Raw genomic sequence first — 25,655 nt, forward strand, 5'->3', positions numbered from 1 at the left:
TGTCAGGGCTGTGTGGACGGGAGTCTTCAGACCGAAGACAGACAGACATAAGAGGCTGCCAGATTCCCAGAGGGATCCAGATGACACTGGCTAACATGAAACCAGAGCGAGGTAAGCTGATCTACAAGGATTTATTCCATGCCAACTAGCAGTAGCTATACTGTTAATGGTATGCGTCTGTGTGAGCCTACACTACAGTGCCAATCATTGCAGTACTAATAGGGTCATGATGATCATATTGAAATTATCCATCGTTGGCAGTGTGTGTTGTTGGACCAGCAGAATGTAGCCAGCCAGGCAGTCCCCCGGAAGAGGGAGAGGAATCGGGGGCAGAGAGAGAGAGTGATGTAACAGCTGGTTAACTTGCTTGCTGCCTGCCTGTGTTGATAACAAAGTCAACCTGACCCAGTGAGGCCACGGAAATTAGGACGTTCTGACTGCCAAATTACACAATGGATAGGTTAACAACATGGCTACAGATATCTGAGCAGTGGTTCAATTATAACAACATAATGTCATCTTGTCATTTCTGTAAAAAAGCTGTTTTTGGGGAACAAAATGCACCAGGTCACACTGACATGGTGGAACAGCTGACTGCATGATAAAGCCGCTCAAGCTTCCTTTGTGTGCCTGAGAGCTCTGCGTTATTCTGTCAGTCTCTGGTATGGGTATGCTGCAATGCTCAAATGCCTTTGTTCGAACTGAACATCTTCACTGTGACCCTGAATCATCACCATGATCAGAGACTTCGATCTGCTCTCTGCCTGCTGTACTGTCTGTGTGTTAACATGATGTATGATTTACATGAAGCCTGCTGGGCAGCCAGCTTTGTTTGTTTTCATGTCAGGGTTATGCAACCACAGCAGCAGTGGTCTGTAATGCCAGCTCTATTAGGAATACATGGACTGTATTGTATGCACCCTGCCTGCCTGCTTGGACATAGTCTACTAATGTAGTGATTGCTTCAACATGCTTGTCATTAATCCAAGGTTGGTTATGATTCTTGTAGGGACAACAACAGCAGCAGCTCATTGGAGTTCAGAGCAGCTAGCTGATACTCTTTGGCCTTATCACATTACAGTCAATCAGAAGACATTCAGCCTCTGTTTGTTTTGGTTACCACCAAACATGGAGTCAAACAATAGGCCTGTCTCTATCTACTGTTCTGAGGCCTGTAGTAAGGCAATATTCCTATCTATATCTTCTGTTCTGAGATCTGTAGTAAGACAATAGGCCTGTCTCTTCTGTACTAGCTCTGTCTCTATCTACTGGGACCTGTTGTCACTAGTCAGACAATAGGCAGGGCCTGTAACTACTTCACAGAGGTTTGATGTAGTCACACAGCAACCACTGTCAGACAAAGGAAGCACAATCAGAGATAGTTTTTCCTACCACACAACAAACCCCACACCATCAGTGTCCTACACCCCATCCTACAGCCTACTGACACTGTAACATGACTCCCTACCCAATGTCAGGGTGTAAACATGTCCTCCAACACCACAAGGCTGAGATTTAACCCCTGTCCTGAACACACTGACTGGCTTTACCTTTAAAAATAACCCAGGGTTCATTGCTCTGACATATGGGCCATGGATGTGGTAAACACACACACTGTACATATAGTAATTAAATCACACACACTTACTGTACTACACACTGCAGATGTTTTGTTGTTGTTGCATGGCCAATTGTAAACAACTACACACACACACTTTTACTGAGCTAGAGAGACAGATCTGGCCTTTCCTGCTGGATCACATTTACATTTTAGTAATCTAGCAGACGCTCTTATCCAGAGCGACTTACAGTAGTGAGTGCATACATTTTCAAATTTGTTTGTACTGGTCCCCCGTGGGAATCAAACCCACAACCCTGGCGTTGCAAGTGCCATGCTCTACCAACTGAGCCACACGGGACTCCACCCGTTCTTTCCCTTACCCCTCATATAGATTATGTGTGCTATTTGCTCCCTGTCGGTCTGTCACAGTGGTTCTATTAATAATGTCTAATTGCAATAGAAGCTGCTCTGGAGCAGTTCTCATATGACAGGCCAGCCGATGCTCCCTCTGTTCTATTGTTATTATGGGACATACTGTTCCTCTGGTGGAAAAAGCAGACAGACTGCCCTCCCTGTACTCCTCTGACACTATCTCTCTCCTCCATTTGTCCTGATCCCGTTCTCCTCTCCTTTCCTGTCTTATCCTCTCCTCCTCCTCCCAGACCCCCTCTCTCCTCTGTCATCTCCCTGGCGAGGAAGGTGTTTACTGAGCATTCTAGCCTCTACACTGAACTAGTGAGAGGAGTTAGTTTCTCTAGGCTTTAGCCCAGTAGGCTTACCCTGTCTTGATTCACACACCCACAATGTAACGGAGAGAATGTTTAGAGAACCTTTTCTTGTTTAAAAAAAAAATGCTTTACTTGTTATACAAATTCTGATTCACAAGCGCTTTTTCTTCAACTTTAGATTGCAACCGTGTGTGTGAGAAAGGGAGCCATCACAGTGCAGGGTTTAGCTCAGTGCTAAGTGAAGTCATCTGACTGACTTGTTGTTCAACATGTAGGCTAGTGCTGTGGCCCCTGTGCTGGCTGAGAGAAACTAACACAACCAGAGGATTATTTGAATCAGCTGTGTAGTGCTAGCGCCAAAACCCCTTGGGGTCCCGACGACCGAGTTTGGGAAACCCTGCCCCAACTCTAATTGTAACACTAAACCTAACCCCTAAGCTTAAAATAGCCTTTGTCCTCCCACGAGGGAGAATTTTCCTTGTTTTACTATCCTTGTGGGTACAACGATAGAAGAACCAACCCACATATTTACTTACACACACACACACACACACACACACACACACACAGCTGTAACAGATCTCATAAAGAGCCATGGCAGAACAGTCACAAAAGAGGAAGGAAACGGTCGGATGTCACACACACACACACTAAGAACATAGGCTACAACACACACATGAGCTCACAATGAGTCGTGTTTCTGGAGAGGAAAGAATAAGGGAAGAGAGACGAGGAGGACAAGAAGAATAGAGGGAAGGTGAAGAGAAGAAGAAACAGAACGTTCCTGGTCACTAAAGGCATATCCAAGCTTTCTTTACATAAAGGTCTACTGGAACGTGCCCCAGAATCAGTGTGGTTTGTTGTTTGTTTGGAGGTGTTTCCTGTTGAAGGTCTAACAAGGCGTCTCAGGGGACGTCCACACCCCTCGCAGACAGATTACCCCTTAGCCCATCCCACAAGGCCCAGAACTGCCAGGAGAGCACAGAGTTGAGTGAACTGTCACCGATAGCCAAGCCCGACAGGACAATCGCAGACAGTCAATCTGACTATTATGCCAGCCTCTCCTTCTTGCAGTGATTCACCTACAACAGGTGTTTTGTTATTCACCATACACACAGGCGGGTACAACAGAACAGGTGTTATGTTATTCACCAACCAGACAGAATGACATTCAGGTACGACGACAGGTGTTTTCTCACAGAAAGGGTCAGACACATCTGGTCACTGGGGTGTAGGCTGATGTTGTGTTTTGACGTGACATGTTGTGTTTTGAAGTGCTGACTGTCTTTGTAGACCTCTGGCCAACCAAAACATGCCTATTCATTTGTCAATAATAATAAACCTGTTATTATTAAAGGTGCAGTGTGTAACTTTTGAACACAAAAGGGCTCTGACAGGTTCCTGTGTTAGCCGGTACTGTAGTTCAGTTCCAGTTCAGCATGTGATTCGGCTCCAACCAGTCCTCCCAGTAATGCTCTTATGTAACTGTGGGGGTCTTATCTGGCTCACGCTTGCCTGACACACACACACACGTGTACACACACACACACACATAGGCTCATGCTCACACACACAAGCTCAGTGGTCACTCGGGCTCACGCTTGACACACACGCACTCACTCTAACTCAGGCTCAATGGTTGCTCTGGCTCAGAACCAGCACGGGACGTAAGTGTGCTGATCCAACCGGTTCTGTGTTAGTGACATCATCAGCTCCTGGGTGCCTATCACCTCCTGTGCCGCTGTGGCTCCTCCCCCATGGTTGCGCAGAGCCAACCGGCAACCAGCTCAGCAGGAAAAGTAGGAACCATCTGGCCCGCTCAGTTTCCTCCTGGCATTGGGAAGGATTAGCAGAGCGGACCACTCTCTATGCCTGCCCTGGCCCATATAGAATGCTCTGTGATATGGGCTCCATGTCAATAGTCTATATTGACTTCTTCTTCTCTCCCCTTCCTCACTGATGTGAAAGACCTGGACAAATCTATCTAAAATATTGCTGTCCAAGCCTGTCTGTGTTTAGAATCAGATCAGTGCATATCAAGAAGAGGGGACAAGATGAGGAAACCACTTTAGAGGAGACGAGGAGAGGAAGGTAACAGACTTGACAATTTCTCACACATTCCTTAGTTGGAGCTGAGTAGTGTCCCCTTGCTGGGTCAGAGTCCTCTTTGCCAACAACAACACACCTCCCTCCAACAGTCAGCCAACAGCTTTACTGTTCTAAACATGGCCGCCCACCACCATGCATGGCTGTCTTCTCTCACTCACATGCTGATGCTATATCTGAGATGAACTCCCACATGGTTAGAGTCAGCTGGCTGCTTGTTCTGTTGCTTTATTTTAGTAACAAGGCCAACACAGTCCTACCCAGATGATTGGTCTGCCTGTGCTGTGCCCATTTTTTAAAGGCATCTGGAAACAGAGCTGTCTATTGACACATGATATCTAGGTTTGATCCATTGAATACAGTTGAAGTCGGAAGTTTACATACACTTAGGTTGGAGTCATTAAAACTAGTTTTTCAACCACTCCACACATTTCTTGTTAGCAAACTATAGTTTTGGCAAGTCGGTTAGGACATCTACTTTGTGCATGACACAAGTAATCTTTCCAACAATTGTTTACAGACAGATTATTTCACTTATAATTCACTGTATCACAATTCCAGTGGGTCAGAAGTTTACATACACTAAGTTTACTGTGCCTTTTAAACAGCTTGGAAAATTCCAGAAAATGATGTCATGGCTTTAGAAGCTTCTGATAGGCTAATTTGCATAATTTGAGTCAATTGGAGGTGTACCTGTGGATGTATTTCAAGGCCTACCTTCAAACTCAGTGCCTCTTTGCTTGACATCATGGGAAAATCAAAAGAAATCAGCCAAGACCTCAGAAATAAAAGTGTAGACCTCCACAAGTCTGGTTCATCCTTGGGAGGAATTTCCAAACGCCTGAAGGTTCCACGTTCATCTGTACAAACAATAGTACGCAAGTTTAAACACCATGGGACCACGCAGCCATCATACCGCTCAGGAAGGAGACGCGTTCTGTCTCCTAGAGATGAACGTACTTTGGTGCGAAAAGAACAACAGTAAAGGACCTTGTGAAGATGCTGGAGGAAACGGGTACAAATGTATCTATATCCACAGTAAAATAAGTCCTATATCGACATAACCTGAAAGGCCGCTCAGCAAGGAAGAAGCCACTGCTCCAAAACTGCCATAAAAAGCCAGATTACGATTTGCAACAAAGATCTTACTTTTTGGAGAAATGTCCTCTGGTCTGATTAAACAAAAAGACTGTTTGGCCATAATGACCATCGTTATATTTGGAGGAAAAAGAGGGACGCTTGCAAGCTGAAGAACACCATCCCAACCGTGAAGCACGGGGTGGCAGCATCATGCTGTGGGGGTGCTTTGCTGCAGGAGGTACTGGTGCACTTCACAAAATAGATGGCATCAAGAGGAAGGAAAATTATGTGGATATTGAAGCAACAGCTCAAGACATCAGTCAGGAAGTTAAAGCTTGGTCGCAAATGAGTCTTCCAAATGGACAATGACCCCAAGCATACTTCCAAAGTTGTGGCAAAATGTCTTAAGGACAACAAAGTCAAGATATTGGAGTGGCCATCACAAAGCCCTGACCTCAATCCTATAGAAAATGTGTGGGCAGAACTGAAAAAGCGTGTGCGAGCAAGGAGGCCTACAAACCTGACTCCGTTACACCAGCTCTGTCAGGAGGAATGGGCCAAAATTCACCCAACTTATGGTGGGAAGCTTGTGGAAGGCTACCTGAAACGTTTGACCCAAGTTAAACAATTTAAAGGCAATGCTACCAAATACTAATTGAGTGTATGTAAACGTCTGACCCACTGGGAATGTGATGAAATAAATAAAAGCTGAAATAAATCATTCTCTCTACTATTATTCAGATATTTCACGTTCTTAAAATAAAGTGGTGATCCTAACTGACCTAAGACAGGGAATGTTTACTAGGATTAAATGTCAGGAATTGTGAAAAACTGAGTATAAATGTATTTGGCTAAGGTGTATGTAAACTTCCACCTTCAACTGTACATTGTGGAACATAGACAACTATCAGTAGCCTCTGGCCTGTACACGATTACCAGCAACAGAGGAATTGGTTAAAGCACAACTGGTTTGGCAAGTGGCCACCAGTCTAGATAGATAGATATCAATCAAATTCAATCAAATATATTTATAGAGCCCTTTTTACAACAGCAGTTGTCACAACGTGGTTATACAGAAACCAAGCCTAAAACCCCAGAGAGCAAGCAATGCAGATATAAAGGCACGGTGGCTAGGAAAAACTATCTAGAAAGGCAGGAACCTAGAGAGGAACCAGGCTCTGAGTGGTGGCCAGTCCTCTTCTGGCTGTTCTGGGTGGAGATTATAAGAGTACATGGCCATTAATGCCAGATTGTTCTTCAAGATGTTCAAATGTTCATAGAAGACCAGCAGGGTCAACTAATAATCACAGTGGTTGTAGAGGGTGCAAGAGGTCAACACCTGGAGAGTTAATGTCAGTTGGCTTTTCATAGCCAGATAGATAGATGGACATGTCAGAGTCGTCAGTCGTCTGACCTCTATCTGTAGCAGAGAACAACCAGCCATGATCTGGCTAGGTCAGTCAGTCATACAGAGATATATTAGGCCTAGGCCCTGGCTGGCCAGCTCCAGTTCAGTTCAGCACTTTAAAAAGTCTGACTGCCACACTTTGGAGCGTTGTTGACGTTGCTAAATTTGTCCTCTGTGTCAGAAATGTAATCTCCTAAGAGCTGTAGGTCAGAGGTGTGTGTTTGGGGGTTGGCACATGCATGCGCACGTTCAACCAAGGCCAGATAGACCCGGCTCAACCAGCAGGAGAGACCTGCTGAGCGTGCCAAACACACCCGCACAATCTGAATTCTCTAACATGTGGCTGATGGGGGCTGTAAACTCCTCAGAACCTAGGTTAAAGGGCAGAGCACAGACTATCAGTCTATAGAGTGTAGTGGTATCAGAGTCCGCTGTGGTGGCCATAGTGGGTACACAGCGGGGAGTACTACCTGGCTATCCTACCCTGTGCTGTGCCGGGCTCTCTGCCAGTTACGTAATCAGTATTAGTGGGACAAAGAGTGGGCTTTTACAGAGTGAGAGCACTGGCTCTGGAGATCTTTATACCCAGCCTAGTGAGGGCATGATCAGGGCTAGTCTGGTCAGAGTCACCTGTAATGGTAAACATCTCGCAGGCCTTCAGAGCTGACCCCAGTCCACACAGGATCATGATTAAAGCTTTAGCTAGGCTGAATGCTCTCGTTAGACTCGTCACTAGAGGTAGTGTTTTAAGTTAACGGTTGGTCAATAAGGGCTCAAGTAAAAGCTTAATCTGGTGTGTGTGTCTGTGAAAGCCCTTCTGTTGCAGCAGCTAGTAATGAAGGTTTGAGAGGTGTGTGTGTCCGTTGGGCCTGGTGTATGTGTGTGAGAGATCCAGACAAAAGCAGCCAGAGCAGCTGAGTTCACAGGAGCAGAAGGAGAAAACTGTACCGAACCCTCTAAGCCAATCAGAAGGCAGCTATGTGTGTTGCTATGCGTGCTGTGAATCTGCCCCTTTGTGTAAAGAGAGCGCGAGAGGGTGGGGGGGTAGATAGAGGGAACAAAGAGAGAGCTCTCAGGAAACTGTAAAGTTGAACATGGCTAAACTTCAAACTCTATTCTCTCTCTCTTGTTCCTGCATGTGATTTCAGGGCAGGCCAACATCACATGGAACAGGAAACTATATCTTTGTGTTGACAACACTTTTCTGTTTGCTTGCCACTACAGTGTAGGCTAGTTAGAAAAACATTAACTTAAATCAGAGCTCCTATAGAGTGGGCTGGACTGCTGTCTGTTTCAGTCACGGAGGCACAGATTAGGCCTCATGGAGAACAAAGAGTCTGTGTAAAAACACACACACACACACACACAGTGACAGACAGACATGTCATAGATGAGTCACACACACGTGACTAACATGCCACTGGAAAGACGTACACAGATGCTCACACACAGCCCCAGCTCATTCCAGCACACACAAAATCCCTGTGATGGGACATTAACATGAGCTGTGTGTTGCCAGGGCAACCCTTTGTCCCCATGCAAAATAGATGTGCACAATGACCAGAGGAGGAGAGGAGCCTCAGGGCTGTGTGTGTTGAGGTGTGTTTTTCATTGTTTCCCCTATATTCATTTAGCAGCGACATTCCAAATGTGTAGAATTGCAGGAAATGACCTTTTAAAACAGAAGAATTTGGTCTCTGCTGCCAAGAGGAGGGCCTTTCAAGATTTTGGTAGGAGGCCTCGCAATTGGCAATGCCCACTACGACGCCCCCATCCCCCCGCTAACTTTGCCACCGCTGCTGGAAGAAATCCTAGGGGAAACCTGTAGGTAGTAATATTTGTGTTACTGTGTGTGTGTTAAGGCATTCGGAAGAGTTCAATTAGGGTTTTTTCGGTTGTTCGGGCACACTTACTTTTTTTTCTAGAGGCAAGCTGAAGTTCGGAGCCAAAGTCTACGCCCTTCGTCAGGGATTGGTCAACAGTAGTGTTTTTTCAACGAGAGACGACTCGTTTTCATGCACATTTTTTCATTGAGAAATACTGCACCAAACATCTTAGTTAGATGTAACATTTGCGATTAAGATCTCGTCAAAAACGTCAAAATGAATGACAGATTTCTTGAGTTATTTTAGATTAATTCTGACTATTTTGAGGAAGCATATACTGGCTACGGCGTCTCAAAATGGACAAAGTACCATTGCCGCTTTTTTTCTTGTATTTCAAACGAAGGTATTTTAAGGGAGTATGCTAGCACACTCGTTTGATTCGGCTAGCCGAGTTCGGCTAGGCGCCAGCCCAACTGAAGCATGCTGATGGCTTTTTGGGGGTATGGTTAATGCTGGTTGGTGTTAGTGGGGGTATGGTTAATGCTGGTTGGTGTTAGTGGGGGTTATGGTTAATGCTGGTTGGTGTTAGTGGGGGTATGGTTAATGCTGGTTGGTGTTAGTGGGGGTATGGTTAATGCTGGTTGGTGTTAGTGGGGGTTATGGTTCATGCTGGTTGGTGTTAGTGGGGGTATGGTTAATGCTGGTTGGTGTTAGTGGGGGTATGGTTAATGCTGGTTGGTGTTAGTGGGGGTTATGGTTTGTGTTGGGTAGTTGCTGTAGTGTAGTTATATTTATCCCAGAGGGGCCTGCCCTGCTGTAACAGTAATCAGATTTACCATGGAGAAGCTGTCTGTAATCTCCCACTACTGCCTACCACCACTAATATAGTGTGTGTGTTTAATACGGACTCTGTGTGTTTCATAAATTGAATCTGAAAGTGTGTGTGTGTGTGTGTGTGTGTGTGAGAAGGAGAGACTCCGAGAGAAAGAGGCAGGGGCGTGAGTGTATGAACTGTATGCCCCCATCAGACCACAGATGGCGCATTACTAGGTAGTAGCCACACCCACCTTAGATTAGATACTGTCCCTACTGGACTAACCAGAGGTCAACAAGGTATTGATGACCAGTAGAGGGTTCATGATGATCTGGCCTTGGTTTGGAACAGAGGAAAATGGTATTACAACTGAACTGATAGTAGCCTATTGATGAAACTGGAAAAGTACATACTCACACGGTCTCCCCTCTCAGTGCTTCAGTCTCATCAGTTCTATTTTTTTTTTCTTATAACATCTGTTTCTCTGGACTAGTGTGGGAGCCTGGATATTTAGCAAAGAGGGAGAAAAAGTGTGTGTTTGTCCAGAAGGAGAGAGAAAGTGTGTGAGTTAGGCCATTAGTTAATCAGCTTGTCTTCTAGCTGAAGCCTAAAAAACAACAGCAGTATTCTTTGTACTATAGCACTATATAGCAGACCTAAACATGACTACATGATCTATTAACTACACACCCTCTCCCCTCCCCTGTACTAGTCCAGCACCCTGGGGGCGTTTTCCACACCCCATGACACTGGTGTGTGTGTGTACTAGGCCAGCTGATCAGTGGGCTCCGTTCCAGCTCCTCTCAGGGACAGCAGCAGTAGTTCTAATAATAAGACCTGCGTGCCGCTCTGCAGTCAGTCCGCTCTTTATAAACCTCACCTCTTACATAATACACACTCACTGTACACATACTCACACATACTCACACTATACACACATTCTCACACTATACACACATTCTCACACTATGCACACACTATGCACACACTATACACACATACACACACTATACACACATGCACACACATTCACACACTATGCACACATTCTCACACTATACACACATGCACACACTAAAACAGCAAGCTGACACCAGCACAGCCATGTTCCATTTTTCTCTGGCCCATCCCACTGGACCGGAGGATCTCTCTCTCTTTCCCTCCTGCCAGAGCTTTACCTTTAGCCTACTTCACTGGGAGGGAGCAGAGGGTTAGCAGAGCAGAGCAGATCGCTGTATAGGAAGTCCTATAGGCTGCTCCTCTCCCTCCCCTCTCCCTCTCTCCTGTCCTATAGCCATTAGCCAGTCAGAGCTGGGTTTCTCTCCCCGATCCCCCTCTCCCACTCCCTTAGTCTCAGCCTATAGCTGGCTGCAGCACCCTCCCCTGATCCATGTTCTCTGTGCTGTTTCTGTCTCGCTCCTACTCTGTGTCTGTGTGTTGACTGTTCTCTCTCCATGTGCAGAGAGTAGCTGTGTGCACGTGGGAGGAGTTCCCTGGAAGAATGCCTGATACACACACACACACAAATACACACACACACACACACACACACAGAGAGAGAGACAAGCTAGAGACACACAGTGCCCCCCAGAGCCAGTTGAGAGGCTCTTTGTTAAAGCTGGGCTGTAGGAGGACAGAACCTCTCTGACTGTCATGCTTGTGTTTCTGTTGCTCCACCTTAACCCAACCCTGACCAGACAGACACTACAGTAGAACACACTGTTCTTTTTCTGTGTGAGTGTTATTCTGTGACACAGCGCCTGTGCTCAGCTGACGTGGAGATACAAAAATTATCCCCAGAACAGGAATAGTGGTCTCATTCCTCCCTTCCTGTCTGTGTTTAGTGGTTAGTCTGGGCCAAGATGTTGTAGCATGTTGTCTCCTACTCTACAAGAGAACAGGAGCCTGCTGCCATTTGCTTTGTCTGAGTTCCATGACTTGTCCCATTCTACACTGTCTATTTGAATTGAAATGTATCCCCATAAGAATGTAATTATATATATATATATATATATATATACACACACACACACACACACACACACACACACAGTGGGGAGAACAAGGATTTGATACACTGCCGATTTTGCAGGTTTTCCTACTTACAAAGCATGTAGAGGTCTGTAATTTGTATCATAGGTACACTTCAACTGTGAGAGACAGAATCTAAAACAAAAATCCAGAAAATCACATTGTATGATTTTTAAGTAATTCATTTGCATTTTATTGCATGACATAAGTATTTGATACATCAGAAAAGCAGATCTTAATATTTGGTACAGAAACCTTTGTTTGCAATTACAGAGATCATAAGTTTCCTGTAGGTCTTGACCAGGTTTGCACACACTGCAGCAGGGATTTTGCCCACTCCTCCATACAGACCTTCTCCAGATCCTTCAGGTTTCGGGGCTGTCGCTGGGCAATACGGACTTTCAGCTCCCTCCAAAGATTTTCTATTGGGTTCAGGTCTGGAGACTGGCTAGGCCACTCCAGGACCTTGAGATGCTTCTTACGGAGCCACTCCTTACTTGCCCTGGCTGTGTGTTTCGGGTCGTTGTCATGCTGGAAGACCCAGCCACGGCCCATCTTCAATGCTCTTACTGAGGGAAGGAGGTTGTTGGCCAAGATCTCACGATACATGGCCCCATCCATCCTCCCCTCAATACGGTGCAGTCGTCCTGTCCCCTTTGCAGAGAAGCATCCCCAAAGAATGATGTTTCCACCTCCATGCTTCATGGTTGGGATGGTGTTCTTGGGGTTGTACTCATCCTTCTTCTTCCTCCAAACACGGCGAGTGGAGTTTAGACCAAAAAGCTCTATTTTTGTCTCATCAGACCACATGACCTTCTCCCATTCCTCCTCTGGATCATCCAGATGGTCATTGGCAAACTTCAGACGGGCCTGGACATGCGCTGGCTTGAGCAGGGGGACCTTGCGTGCGCTGCAGGATTTTAATCCATGACGGCGTAGTGTGTTACTAATAGTTTTCTTTGAGACTGTGGTCCCAGCTCTCTTCAGGTCATTGACCAGGTCCTGCCGTGTAGTTCTGGGCTGATCCCTCACCTTCCTCATGATCATTGATGCCCCACGAGGTGAGATCTTGCATGGAGCCCCAGACCGTGGGTGATTGACCGTCATCTTGAACTTCTTCCATTTTCTAATAATTGCGCCAACAGTTGTTGCCTTCTCACCAAGCTGTTTGCCTATTGTCCTGTAGCCCATCCCAGCCTTGTGCAGGTCTACAATTTTATCCCTGATGTCCTTACACAGCTCTCTGGTCTTGGCCATTGTGGAGAGGTTGGAGTCTGTTTGATTGAGTGTGTGGACAGGTGTCTTTTATACAGGTAACGAGTTCAAACAGGTGCAGTTAGTACAGGTAATGAGTGGAGAACAGGAGGGCTTCTTAAAGAAAAACTAACAGGTCTGTGAGAGCCGGAATTCTTACTGGTTGGTAGGTGATCAAATACTTCTGTCATGCAATAAAATGCAAATTAATTACTTAAAAATCATACAATGTGATTTTCTGGATTTTTGTTTTAGATTCCGTCTCTCACAGTTGAAGTGTACCTATGATAAATATTACAGACCTCTACATGCTTTGTAAGTAGGAAAACCTGCAAAATCGGCAGTGTATCAAATACTTGTTCTCCCCACTGTATATAGTACCAGTCAAAAGTTTGGACACACCTACTCATTCAAGGATTTTTCTTTATTTGTACTATTTTCTACATTGTAGAATAATAGTGAAGACATCAAAACTATGAAATAACACATGGAATTATGTAGTACCCAAAAAAGTGTTAAACAAATCAAAATAGATTTGAGATTCTTCAAAGTAGCCACCCTTTGCCTTGATGACAGCTGTGCACACTCTTGGCATTCTCTCAACCAGCTTCATGAGGAATGCTTTTCCAACAGTCTTGAAGGACTTCCCACATATGCTGAGCACTTGTTGGCTGCTTTTCCTTCACTCTGCGGTCCAACTCACCCCAAACCATTTCAATTGGATTGAGGTTGGGTGATTGTGGAGGCCAGGTCATCTGATGCAGCACCATTACTCTCCTTCTTGGTCAAATAGCCCTTACGCAGCCTGGAGGAGACCAAAGGACAGATTTCCACTGGTCTAATGTCCATTGCTCATGTTTATTGGCCCAAGCAAGTCTCTTCTTCTTATTGGTGTCCTTTAGTAGTGGTTTCTTTGCAGCAATTCGACCACGGGCTATCTTCTGTATTCCACCCCTACCTTGTCGCAACACAACTGATTGGCTCAAACACATTAAGAAAATAGATTTGCGAGTAGGTGTGTCTAAACCTTTGACTGGTAGTGTGTGTATATATTATGCCAGAATGTGTATCTGACCTGTGTTTTTTAATTTTTCTTCTCTGTCTTCCAGACGTGGTGGTGGAGGAGTTCTTTGAGTACGATGCTGAGGACTTCCTGGTGTTCCTGACCCTGTTGATCACTGAGGGACGGACCCCAGAATGTTCTGTGAAGGGTCGCACCGAGGGGCTGCACTGCCCCCCTGCAAAGTCCGCCCTGCCGCCCCTACACAGGCACGAGTGCAGCGACAAACTGCCACAGGTAACATCCACACACATACACACATAGATAACACACACACATTGCCTCAGCTAACACACACACACACTTACCCTCCCATGTCTGTGTGTGTGTTCAAGTGTGTGCAGGCGCGTCGTGTGCGCTCGGAGGTGTGTGTGTTGTGGAGGAACAGTATTCCCATCATGGTGGAGGTGATGTTGCTGCCAGACTGTTGCTATGGAGACGAGAGTCCCCCTAGTGACCCCATCAGTGACCCGGCGATCAAACAAGACGCTCTGCTACTGGAGCGATGGACTCTGCAGCCTGTACCAAGACAGTATGTACACACATATACATACATACATACATACATACATACAGTTGAAGTCGGAAGTTTACATACTCCTTAGCCAAATACATTTAAACTCAGTTTTTCACAATTCCTGACATTTAATCCTAGTAAAAATGCCCTGTTTTAGGTCAACTAGGATCACCACTTTATTTTAAGAATGTGAAATGTCAGAATAATAGTAGAGAGAATGATTTATTTCAGCTTTTATTTCTTTCATCACATTCCCAGTGGGTCAGAAGTTTACATACACTCAATTAGTATTTGGTAGCATTGCCTTTCAATTGTTTAACTTGGATCAAACGTTTCAGGTAGCCTTCCACAAGCTTCCCACAGTAAGTTTGGTGAATTTTGGCACATTCCTCCTGACAGAGCTGGTGTAACTGAGTCAGGTTTGTAGGCCTTCTTGCTCGCACACGCTTTTTCAGTTCTGCCCACACATTTTCTATAGGATTGAGGTCAGGGCTTTGTGATGGGCACTCCAATATCTTGACTTTGTTGTCCTTAAGCCATTTTGCCACAACTTTGGAAGTATGCTTGGGGCCATTGTCCATTTGGAAGACCCATTTGCAACCAAGCTTTAACTTCCTGACTGATGTCTTGAGATGTTGCTTCAATATCCACATAATTTTCCTTCCTCATGATGCCATCTATTTTGTGAAGTGCACCAGTACCTCCTGCAGCAAAGCACCCCCACAGCATGATGCTGCCACCCCCGTGCTTCACGGTTGGGATGGTTTTCTTCGGCTTGCAAGCATCCCCTTTTTCCTCCAAACATAACAATGGTCATTATGGCCAAACAGTTCTATTTTTGTTTCATCAGACCAGAGGATATTTCTCCAAAAGGTACGATCTTTGACCCCATGTGCAGTTGCAAACCGTTGTCTGGCTTTTTTATGGCGGTTTTGGAGCCGTGGCTTCTTCCTTGCTGAGCGGCCTTTCAGGTTATGTCGAAATAGAACTCGTTTTACTGTGGATATAGATACTTTTGTACCTGTTTCCTCCAGGATCTTCACAAGGTCCTTTGCTGTTGTTCTGGGATTGATTTGCACTTTTTGCACAAAAGTATGTTCATCTGTAGGAGACAGAACGTGTCTCCTTCCTGAGCGGTATGACGGCTGCGTGGTCCCATGGTGTTTATACATGCGTACTATTGTTTGTACAGATGAACATTGTACCTTCAGGCGTTTGGAAATTGCTCCCAAGGATGAACCAAATTTTATTTCTGAGGTCTTGGCTGATTTCTTTTGATTTTCCCATGATGTCAAGCAAAGAGGCACTGAGCTTGAAGGTAGGCCTTGAAATACATCCACAGGTACACCACCAATTGACTCAAATGATGTCAATTAGCCTATCAGAAGCTTCTAAAGCCATGACATCATTTTCTGGAATTTTCCAAGCTGTTTAAAGGCACCATCAACTTAGTGTATGTAAACTTCTGACCCACTGGAATTGTGATACAGTGAATTCTAAGTGAAATAATCTGTCTGTAAAGAATTGTTGGAAAAATTACTTGTGTCATGTACAAAGTAGTCCTAACTAACAAACTATAGTTTGTTAACAAGACATTTGTGTAGTGGTTGAAAAACTAGTTTTAATGACTCCAACCTAAGTGTATGTAAACTTCCGACTTCAACTGTACATAGATACACACACACCCTGCAGCCTGTACCAGGACAGTGTGTACACACACACACACACACACTTTTTGTCAGGACTAGGTTGAGCTAGTGGCACATGCAAAAACTGGAATATTCCGCTTTGACGCTATATATATTTCGAACACTGACCATGACCCCAAAAAATGTGGGATTGGCATCATTGCAAATGCTAATTTCCTTAGCCATTGCTAGCTAGCTAAAGCAAAGGCCTGACTCTCTCCTTCCCCCTGTCTCTCTAGGAGCGGTGATAAGTTTATAGAGGAGAAGACTCTGCTGTTGGCTGTTCGTTCCTACGTCTTCTTCTCCCAGCTCAGTGCCTGGCTCAGCGCTTCTCACGGCATTGTACCCCGAAACATCCTCTACAGGTAACACACACTAACAACATCTTAAAAACTTCCCCATTATTTTCCTATATCGTTACTGAATGTTGATCATAAAATACTTTCCAAAATTAACTAAATAATCTGATGTGATCACAGGTTCTAAGCCTATGTGTGTGTGTTTGTGTCCCACAGGATCAGTGCAGCAGATGAGGAGTGTGTCTGTCAGTTCTCCCAGCCCCCAGCGGAGCACCTGTTCCCTGTCCCTAACGTGTCCCAGAGTGTTGCCCTGAGGCTCAGGGTCCAGTCACTCCCCCGTCAGCCCACCTACCCCACCCTGGCCTGTAGCATACACACCAGCCTGCCCCTGGCCCCACTCTACAGCAAGTCCCCCAGCCTTAAGCCCAACCTCAGTCCTAACCTCTACAGCAAGACACCTAGCCTTAACCCAGGCCTGAACCCTAACCCTAACCCGCCTCTGTACGAGAGGAGCCACAACTCTAAAGAGAGCCACAACAGGGCGACTCTGCCTTTCTCTGGCCTCCCCTTCCCCAGTCCTCCCAGTCTCCCCCTGCCCAGTAAGAGAGGCCAGGACCCCCCAGACAGCCATGGTCATTCTAGCCAGAATGGATCAGACCTCCCCCAGGTCAATAAGGGGCAGACCTCATCCCCCTACCACCTCCCCATCTCCCCCCGGCCCTCCCCCCGCCCCCACAGGAAACTGTCCTCCCCCCTGCCCCTCCCTCCCGGGGGAAAGGCTGTCAGGTGGCTCTATGCCCTCACCTCTGACCCCTCCGATGACATTACACACACCACCGAGGATTATGGGATGGCCGTCAATGGGGCCGAGAGCTCCAAGGGGCGTGGCTCCGAAGCCTTCCGGGCCTTTAAGACTTATTCGTTGGCAGAGCCCCCACGGTGCCCCTCCCCCAGAGCCTCCTCCTCTGAGACCAACCCTCTGATTGGCTCGCTGCTCCAGGAGAGACAGGAAGTCATCGCCCGCATCGCTCAGCGCCTCAACTTCTGCGACCCGACCGCCCCCCACCTCCCCCCTGCCCTCTTCACCTCCGACACTCCCACCAAGACCCCTGTCCGGGGCAGTTACCTTGACAACACCACGCTCAGAAAGACCAAAGACCCAAAGGGAGCTCTGCCTACTGACCGCGCCCGGTCTTCCCCTTTCGACACGCCCATTGGCGACGTAGCAGCTATTCTCAGGGAGACGCTGTCCCCGAAACCTGTTGCCTGCCGCAGACTGAGACTCACAGAGGACAGAGATGGAGAGACACTGAGAGACAGAGATGCATTGAGAGACCGACAGCGAGAGAGAGACAGTAGTCTCTTGTCCCATGCTGTTCAGGACATTACCAGACTGATTCAGGACAGACTGTCTGTCCAGTCTCTGTCTCCAACACACAGCCGCAGCAGCACCCCACTACACACACCACATACACACGACACACACACTCTCCGCACGGACACACACACCACACACAGAGCCGGCTACAGTCATAGCAACGGCTACACACCCAGCCATGACACACACACTCTCACACACACACCTGTTTGCACAGACAGAGCTGGTGCTCCTCCAGAGACAGACGGTCCAATCAGAGCCCAGAATTGTGGTTCAACACTTGAAGAACTCCCGGTCAGCCCCCGACCCCAAATCCTGCCTCAGCCCCAGTCCTCTCCTCTAGTCATCCCACGGCCTTTACCCCAGCCCCAGTCTCAGGCCTCTCCACTACTCAGCCCCAAGAGTCCCAGGGCCAAGACCTCAAAGAGTTTACACCCCACACACCCCCAAGAGGAGCCCAGACCCTCCTCACCTAAAGACAACATCCTGAGGACCATCCAGACCCTGACAGTGACCCAGACCACCACCCTGACCCAGACCACTGCACAGACACTGACCACCAAGCTCACCCACACCCAGACCACTGCTCTCATCCAGAACCACATGAAACCTCTGACTCAGTCTCACAACCAGACCCAGACCGAGTCTCGAACTCAGCCCTCACAGATTCAGGGCAGCGATCGAACCCAGCCGTCTGGTCTCCAGGATGAGAACCAGGCCCCCCCAGGCTCCAAGTCCTCCAGCCCCCCCAGTCCTGCTACCAGACCCCCCAGCACAGAGCCCAACACTGTCCTGGTGAGTGGAGTGTCCCTAAAGACCAGCACACCTGATTAGAAAATCACCACACACTGCAGTATATGTTGAATATCATGCAGGTGGCTTGTCCACCTGTGAAAGAGGATATTACCACTTTTGGAAAATGTCTATTAACAGTACAAAGAGATATCATTTTGAGAAAGGATATTTGACGTAGTGTATTTGGCATTTGTCTAAAATGTTTTTTTTAGAATTGCTGTATTAAAGCCAGTGTGTGTGTTTTCCCCGTAGCGTTCTCCCTCGCCCCTGAGACCGTATAACAGTTGGAGGAAACGCAACCGTCACTCTCTGGACTCCACCCTCACCAAGGCCTTCCACCCCTGTACCGGCCTGCCTCTGCTGTCCAGCCCTGTAAGACACACACACACACACACAGTCAGTCAGTCAGTCAGTCAGTCAGTCAGTCAGTCAGTCAGTCAGTCAGTCAGTCAGTCAGTCAGTCAGTCAGTCAGGGTGCGGAGCCACATGACTTATCTTCTTCTCAATAGTATGAATACTCTGACTAAACTCCTGTTGATGCTGACTAGGTTGTGTTCATAAAAATGGAATAATTTAAAAGTTGTGTGTTTTCATGTAGTGCTTGTTGTTGTTGTTATTATTATTATATACTTGTGTGTGCTGTCATGCTATAGTGTTTAAATTGGGTGTTTTGACGTCAATAAAGTTTTGTGTACAGTTGTGTGTGTTATGTTGTATTATTAAATGTGTGTGTTGTCTCTCCCAGGTTCCTCAGAGGAGAACTCAGACTGGTTACTTTGACCTGGACTCTTCTCTGACCAGCTGTAAAGGACTGCCCTGGACCGCAGGGAAGAGGTACTGATCTCTCGCGCAAACACACACAGACACACACATTTATACTCATCATGAATAACCTTGTCCTCAAACTCAATTGCTACCACTTAGAGGTTCAATAGAGAGTGAGCTGACTGGAAGGTGAGATTAGGTTGTTACTAGACATCAGTGGTCATTCAGTCCAGGCCTGTACTGTACTGTAGCCCTGTCCTGTCCTCTCACACTGCCACCTGCTGTTCTGGGGTTGTATTGCTAGTACTGTTGCTATTGGCCTGACACTGAGGCTCAGCTCAAAATGGCAGCTGTACACAGCTCTACACTCAGAGGCTCTGATCTGGCCGCTGGGTTACTGTGTGGATTAGAGGTCAGTCAGTTTGATGCTTCTACGTACATGGCTGACTAAGGTTTGATAGTGTTTGAATATACAGTATTAGTCTAATCATAAATTCAGAATTAGACCACAGGACAGCAAGCCATGCTTTGGTTTAGCTTCTCTGGCACTGTTTCCAAATAGTAATGTTTTAGCATTTGTGGCACAAATCCTATTCATGTCATGGGACCGATATTAGCATATTTCGTGCATCATGTCCAAATCATCTGAGGGTTGCAGGGTCTGCAGGCCATCTCTAACTCGCATGATTCAATGAATGAACCAATCGACCAATCAATCAGTGCGTGTGTGTGTTCACCTGTTTTTAACCCTGTACTGTGTTCTGTTGGGCAGAGTGTGTGTGAAGACAGAGGAGGAGTCAGAGGAACTTCAGCAGCTGTTCAGTGCCAGCGCTCCTCCTGCCAGCCTCAGTCTACTGGGCAACTTTGAGGTACGACACACAAACACACACACACACACACACACACAAGTGTACATGCATTGTATGACCTAAAGCGTGTGTGTGTTACAGGAGTGTGTGTTGAACTACCGCCTGGAGCCATTGGGGTCAGTGGAGGGTTTCACGGCCGAGGTGGGTGCCTCCGGAACCTTCTGCCCCAGTCACATGACCTTCCCCGTCGACGTCTCCTTCTACAGCGTCTCTGACGACAACGCACCCTCGCCATACATGGTGAGACACACCTACAGTACTTACACAGACACATTATATTTATATATATATATATATATATAAATATATACAGTGAGGGAAAAAAGTATTTGATCCCCTGCTGATTTTGTACGTTTGCCCACTGACAAAGACATGATCAGTCTAGAATTTTAATGGTAGGTTTATTTGAACAGTGAGAGACAGAATAACAACAACAAAATCCAGAAAAACGCATGTCAAAAATGTTATAAATTGATTTGCATTTTAATGAGGGAAATAAGTATTTGACCCCCTCTCAATCAGAAAGATTTCTGGCTCCCAGGTGTCTTTTATACCGGTAACAAGCTGAGATTAGGAGCACACTCTTAAAGGGAGTGCTTCTAATCTCAGCTTGTTACCTGTATAAAAGACACCTGTCCACAGAAGCAATCAATCAATCAGATTCCAAACTCTCCACCATGGCCAAGACCAAAGAGCTCTCCAAGGATGTCAGGGACAAGATTGTAGACCTACAAAAGGCTGGAACGGGCTACAAGACCATCGCCAAGCAGCTTGGTGAGAAGGTGACAACAGTTGGTGCGATTATTCGCAAATGGAAGAAACACAAAAGAACTGTCAATCTCCTTCGGCCTGGGGCTCCATGCAAGATCTCACCTCGTGGAGATGCAATGATCATGAGAACGGTGAGGAATCAGCCCAGAACTACACGGGACGATCTTGTCAATGATCTCAAGGCAGCTGGGACCATAGTCACCAAGAAAACAATTGGTACGCCGTGAAGGACTGAAATCCTGCAGCGCCCGCAAGGTCCCCCTGCTCAAGAAAGCACATATACAGGGCCGTCTGAAGTTTGCCAATGAACATCTGAATGATTCAGAGGAGAACTGGGTGAAAGTGTTGTGGTCAGATGAGACCAAAATTGAGCTCTTTTGCATCAACTCAACTCGCCGTGTTTGGAGGAGGAGGAATGCTGCCTATGACCCCAAGAACACCATCCCCACCGTCAAACATGGAGGTGGAAACATTATGCTTTGGGGGTGTTTTTCTGCTAAGGGGATAGGACAACTTCACCGCATCAAAGGGACGATGGACGGGGCCATGTACAGTCAAATCTTGGGTGAGAACCTCCTTCCCTCAGCCAGGGCATTGAAAATGGGTCGTGGATGGGTATTCCAGCATGACAATGACCCAAAACACACGGCCAAGGCAACAAAGGAGTGGCTCAAGAAGAAGCACATTAAGGTCCTGGAGTGGCCTAGCCAGTCTCCAGACCTTAATCCCATAGAAAATCTGTGGAGGGAGCTGAAGGTTTGAGTTGCCAAACATCAGCCTCGAAACCTTAATGACTTGGAGAAGATCTGCAAAGAGGAGTGGAACAAAATCCCTCCCTCCTGAGATGTGTGCAAACCTGGTGGCCAACTACAAGAAACGTCTGACCTCTGTGATTCCCAACAAGGGTTTTGCCACCAAGTACTAAGTCATGTTTTGCAGAGGGGTCAAATACTTATTTCCCTAATTTAAAATGCAAATCAGTTTAACATTTTTGACATACCTTTTTCTGGATTTTTTTGTTGTTGTTCTGTCTCTCACTGTTCAAATAAACCTACCATTAAAATTATAAACTGATCATGTCTTTGTCAGTGGGCAAACGTACAAAATCAGCAGGGGATCAAATACTTTTTTTCCCTCACTGTATATATATATATATATATATATATATACACATACACCCACACACACACACACACACACACTTTATATAAACTGAACAAAAATAAATGCAACATGCAGCAATTTCTAAGATTTTATTGAGTTACAGTTCATATAAGGAAATCAGTCAATTGAAATAAATGAATTAGGCCCTAAACTATGGATTTCACATGACTAAAGAAAGAAAAACGTTAGGGGCGTGGATCAGAAAACCAGTCAGTATCTGGTGTGACCACCATTTGCCTCATGCAGCGCGACACATCTCCTTCGCATAGAGTTGATCAGTCTGTTGATTGTGGCCTGTTAATATTGTCCCACTCCTCTTCAATGGCTGTGCAAAGTTGCTGGATATTGGCGTGTACTGGAACACGCTGTCGTACACGTCGATCCAGAGCGTCCCAAACATGCTCAATGGGTGACATGTCTGGTGACTATGCAGGCCATGGAAGAACTGGGATGTTTTCAGCTTCCAGGAATTGTGTACAGGTCCTTGCGACATGGGGCCGTGCATTATCATGCTGAAACATGAGGTGATGGTGGCGGATGAATGGCACAACAATGGGTCTCAGGATCTCGTCACGGCATTCAAATTGCCATAGATAAAATGCAATTGTGTTCGTTGTCTGTCGCTTATGCCTGCCCATACCATAACCCCACTGCCACCATGGGGCACTCTGTTCACAACGTTGACATCAGCAAACCGCTCCCCTACATGACGCCATTCACGTAGTCTGCGGTTGTGTTGCCGGTTGGATTTTCTGCCAAATTCTCTAAAACGACGTTGGAGGAGGCTTATGGTAGAGAAATTAACGTTCAATTCTCTGGCAACAGCTCTGGTTGACATTCCTGCAGTCAGATATCTGTGGCATTGTGTTGTGTGACAAAACTGCACATTATAGTGTCCCCAGCACGAGGTGCACCTGTGTAATAATCAGCTTCTTGATATGCCACACCTGTCAGGTGGATGGATTATCTTGGCAAAGGAGAAATGCTCACTAACAGGGATGTAAACAAATTTGTGCACAACATTTGAGAGAAATAAGCTTTTTGTGCGTCTGGAAAATTTCTGTCATCTTTTATTTCAGCTCATGAAACATGGGGCAAACACTTTATATGTTGCGTTTATATTTTTGTTCAGTGTGTGTGTATATATATATATATATATATATATATATATATATATATATATATATATATATATAAATACACACACACACACACACACACACTTACTGCTCACAGTGCAGATCAATATTAATAGTGTGTGTGTGTGTGTTGTTTTTGTTACAGGGAGTCATCAACCTGGAGACTCTGGGTAAACGGGGCTACCGCGTCCCTCCATCAGGAACCATTCAAGTGGTGAGGACAGATTTACACTCTGTGGATTATACACATTGAAAATGTTTGTTTAAATGTGTGTGCATGCATGTGTGTCACTGTTGCTGACATAAGAACTCCAGACAGTGAGAACAAAGGAAAGATGGACCAGCTCCGTTCCAGCAGAGAGTTAGGAGAGGGAGACCCCTAGTGAGGACATAAAGAAATACATGACTGTAGTGTGTTAACCCCTTCTCTTTTCCTCTCTCTCGCCCACTCTCTCCCACCCACTTTCCCTCCCGCCCTCTCTCTCCTGCCCTCACTCTCTCCCTCCTTCTCTCCCGCTCACTCCCAGACCTTATTTAACCCCAATAAGACGGTGGTGAAGATGTTTGTGGTGGTGTATGACCTGAGAGCCATGCCTGCCAGCTACCAGACCTTCCTCCGTCAGAGGACCTTTTCTGTCCCCGTTCGACGGGACAGCACACACTCACACAAACACGGCAGCCCAGGCAACACACATACACACGGCAGCAGCAGGAAAGCCCTCCCCCTCGGCCAGGGACGCATCCTGCGCTACCTCATTCACCTGAGGTAAGAAAGACACCTGGTCTGGCTCAGCTGACCTGTCAATCACATAATCTCACCTGTCAATAAAATATATTACCTGTTAGTCAAGACTGGACAGAAGACCAAACTGAACAGGAAAACATTGTACTGACACTAATCTAGCTCTTTCCCTCCCTCTCTCTCTCTCTTTCTCTCTCTCTCTTCCCCCCACCCCCAGGTTCCAGACCTCTAGGTCAGGTAAGGTGTACCTCCACAGGGATATCAGACTGCTGTTCAGTAGGAAGTCTATGGAGGTAGACAGTGGAGCAGCCTACGAACTCAAGTCCTACACAGAGTCCCCCGCTGACCCAGCCTTCTCCCCGCGCTGCTGACACACACACACACACACACACACCTCTATCTGCACTGCTGACACTGACGCACACACACTCTCTATCTGCACTGACGCACACACACACACGCGCACACACGCACACCCACAGAGCTGTCAGAGAGCTGGGCTCAGAGCGTTCTCATGTGGAACAGTCCAGACAGGCTCCGTCCCAGATACCTAGGGCCTGGAGATTTCACTGACCATCTGATCTGACCAGGAACAACTCCTAGCCCTACAGAACCCTGCTGTTGTCTGTGAAGCTGAAACTCATCTTTATACATGTTGAAGGCGTATTAAAGACATGCTAAAACACACATCAACTACACGTTAGCGACCATGGACCACTGTCTGACCAGAACAAGCAATCAAGAGACTGAGAAAATGACAAGACGACATTGAAAAAGCGCACTGTGTATTTCCACGATGACTGGAAATCAAAATGAGTAATAGTCTAATACTTTTTGTGTACTGTTACAAAAACAAATCTCTGAAGTGTTGCAATAGAAAGAGAGTAACCTTTAGCTTTAGTGTTTACATTATTTTACTTTGTTTACTGTCAGTTATTTAATATTTAAATTAATATTTCAGTTACTGCTCATGTGACATCTATCATCCTCAGCATTATGTAGTACAAAAGTCTGTAAATCATATGTATTTTTGACATTAACTCAGATCTGAAAATATATCTCTATCTTAAAATCTTGAAACCTGCATTGTCTGTGTGTCTTTATTTTGAGTGTCTTGGACAACACTGAGGTCCATGTCATGTCGACTGATGTAAAACATGTTATAATGTTGTTATAATACATTTGAAAAAGATTATGTACAAATGAAAACGAGTCAGAATTTCTACAGCTGAATAAAACGACTGTTAAAGTCCTCATCGGTCATAGCAGGTTGGTCCTGTGGTCAGATGTACATGATCAAGTGGCCTGTTGAGAAGAGAAAGGATACACACTGGAGAGCTACATTCAAATCTCTGTCAATTAAAAAAACTTTATTCTGTCTGTAAACCGTTAATATATGTACCCTGGTCCCTGACCCTCCTTTCTTAGTGTAGGCCTACTGCTGCAGGCTGCAGCTGCCAAGAGGTCATGGCACAGGTGGTGGCCAAACTCCATAACCACTGAGTCACTGGTTCATCTCTGGCAGTTCCCCCACAATCACTGGCCTTCAATATAACATATGGATCATGGTCCATCAAATAAAGGAATAATGTGTATAATTTAGCTTATTTCATGACATTGGACTTCATGGCCAAATCCTTCTGCTGCATTCCATTGTCAT

General features: G+C 46.1%; 1 protein-coding gene across 1 annotated transcript; it reads left to right on the forward strand.

Annotated features, from left to right (window-relative positions):
• Positions 1–28: 28 nt before the first annotated feature.
• Positions 29–25,079, forward strand: LOC311111642 (atos homolog protein A-like). The gene is made up of 12 exons (XM_084154420.1): positions 29–111; positions 13,918–14,105; positions 14,204–14,400; positions 16,313–16,438; positions 16,589–18,545; positions 18,798–18,917; positions 19,291–19,379; positions 20,083–20,179; positions 20,261–20,419; positions 23,399–23,467; positions 23,781–24,019; positions 24,213–25,079. Exons 1-12 carry the CDS (start codon positions 81–83, stop codon positions 24,364–24,366), a joined length of 3,426 nt encoding a protein of 1,141 aa, XP_084010546.1. The 5' UTR covers positions 29–80; the 3' UTR covers positions 24,367–25,079.
• Positions 25,080–25,655: the final 576 nt, after the last annotated feature.

This window comes from Coregonus lavaretus (genome assembly GCF_964263955.1).
Source record: "Coregonus lavaretus genome assembly, chromosome: 37".
In the NCBI taxonomy this organism is placed as follows: domain Eukaryota; kingdom Metazoa; phylum Chordata; class Actinopteri; order Salmoniformes; family Salmonidae; genus Coregonus; species Coregonus lavaretus.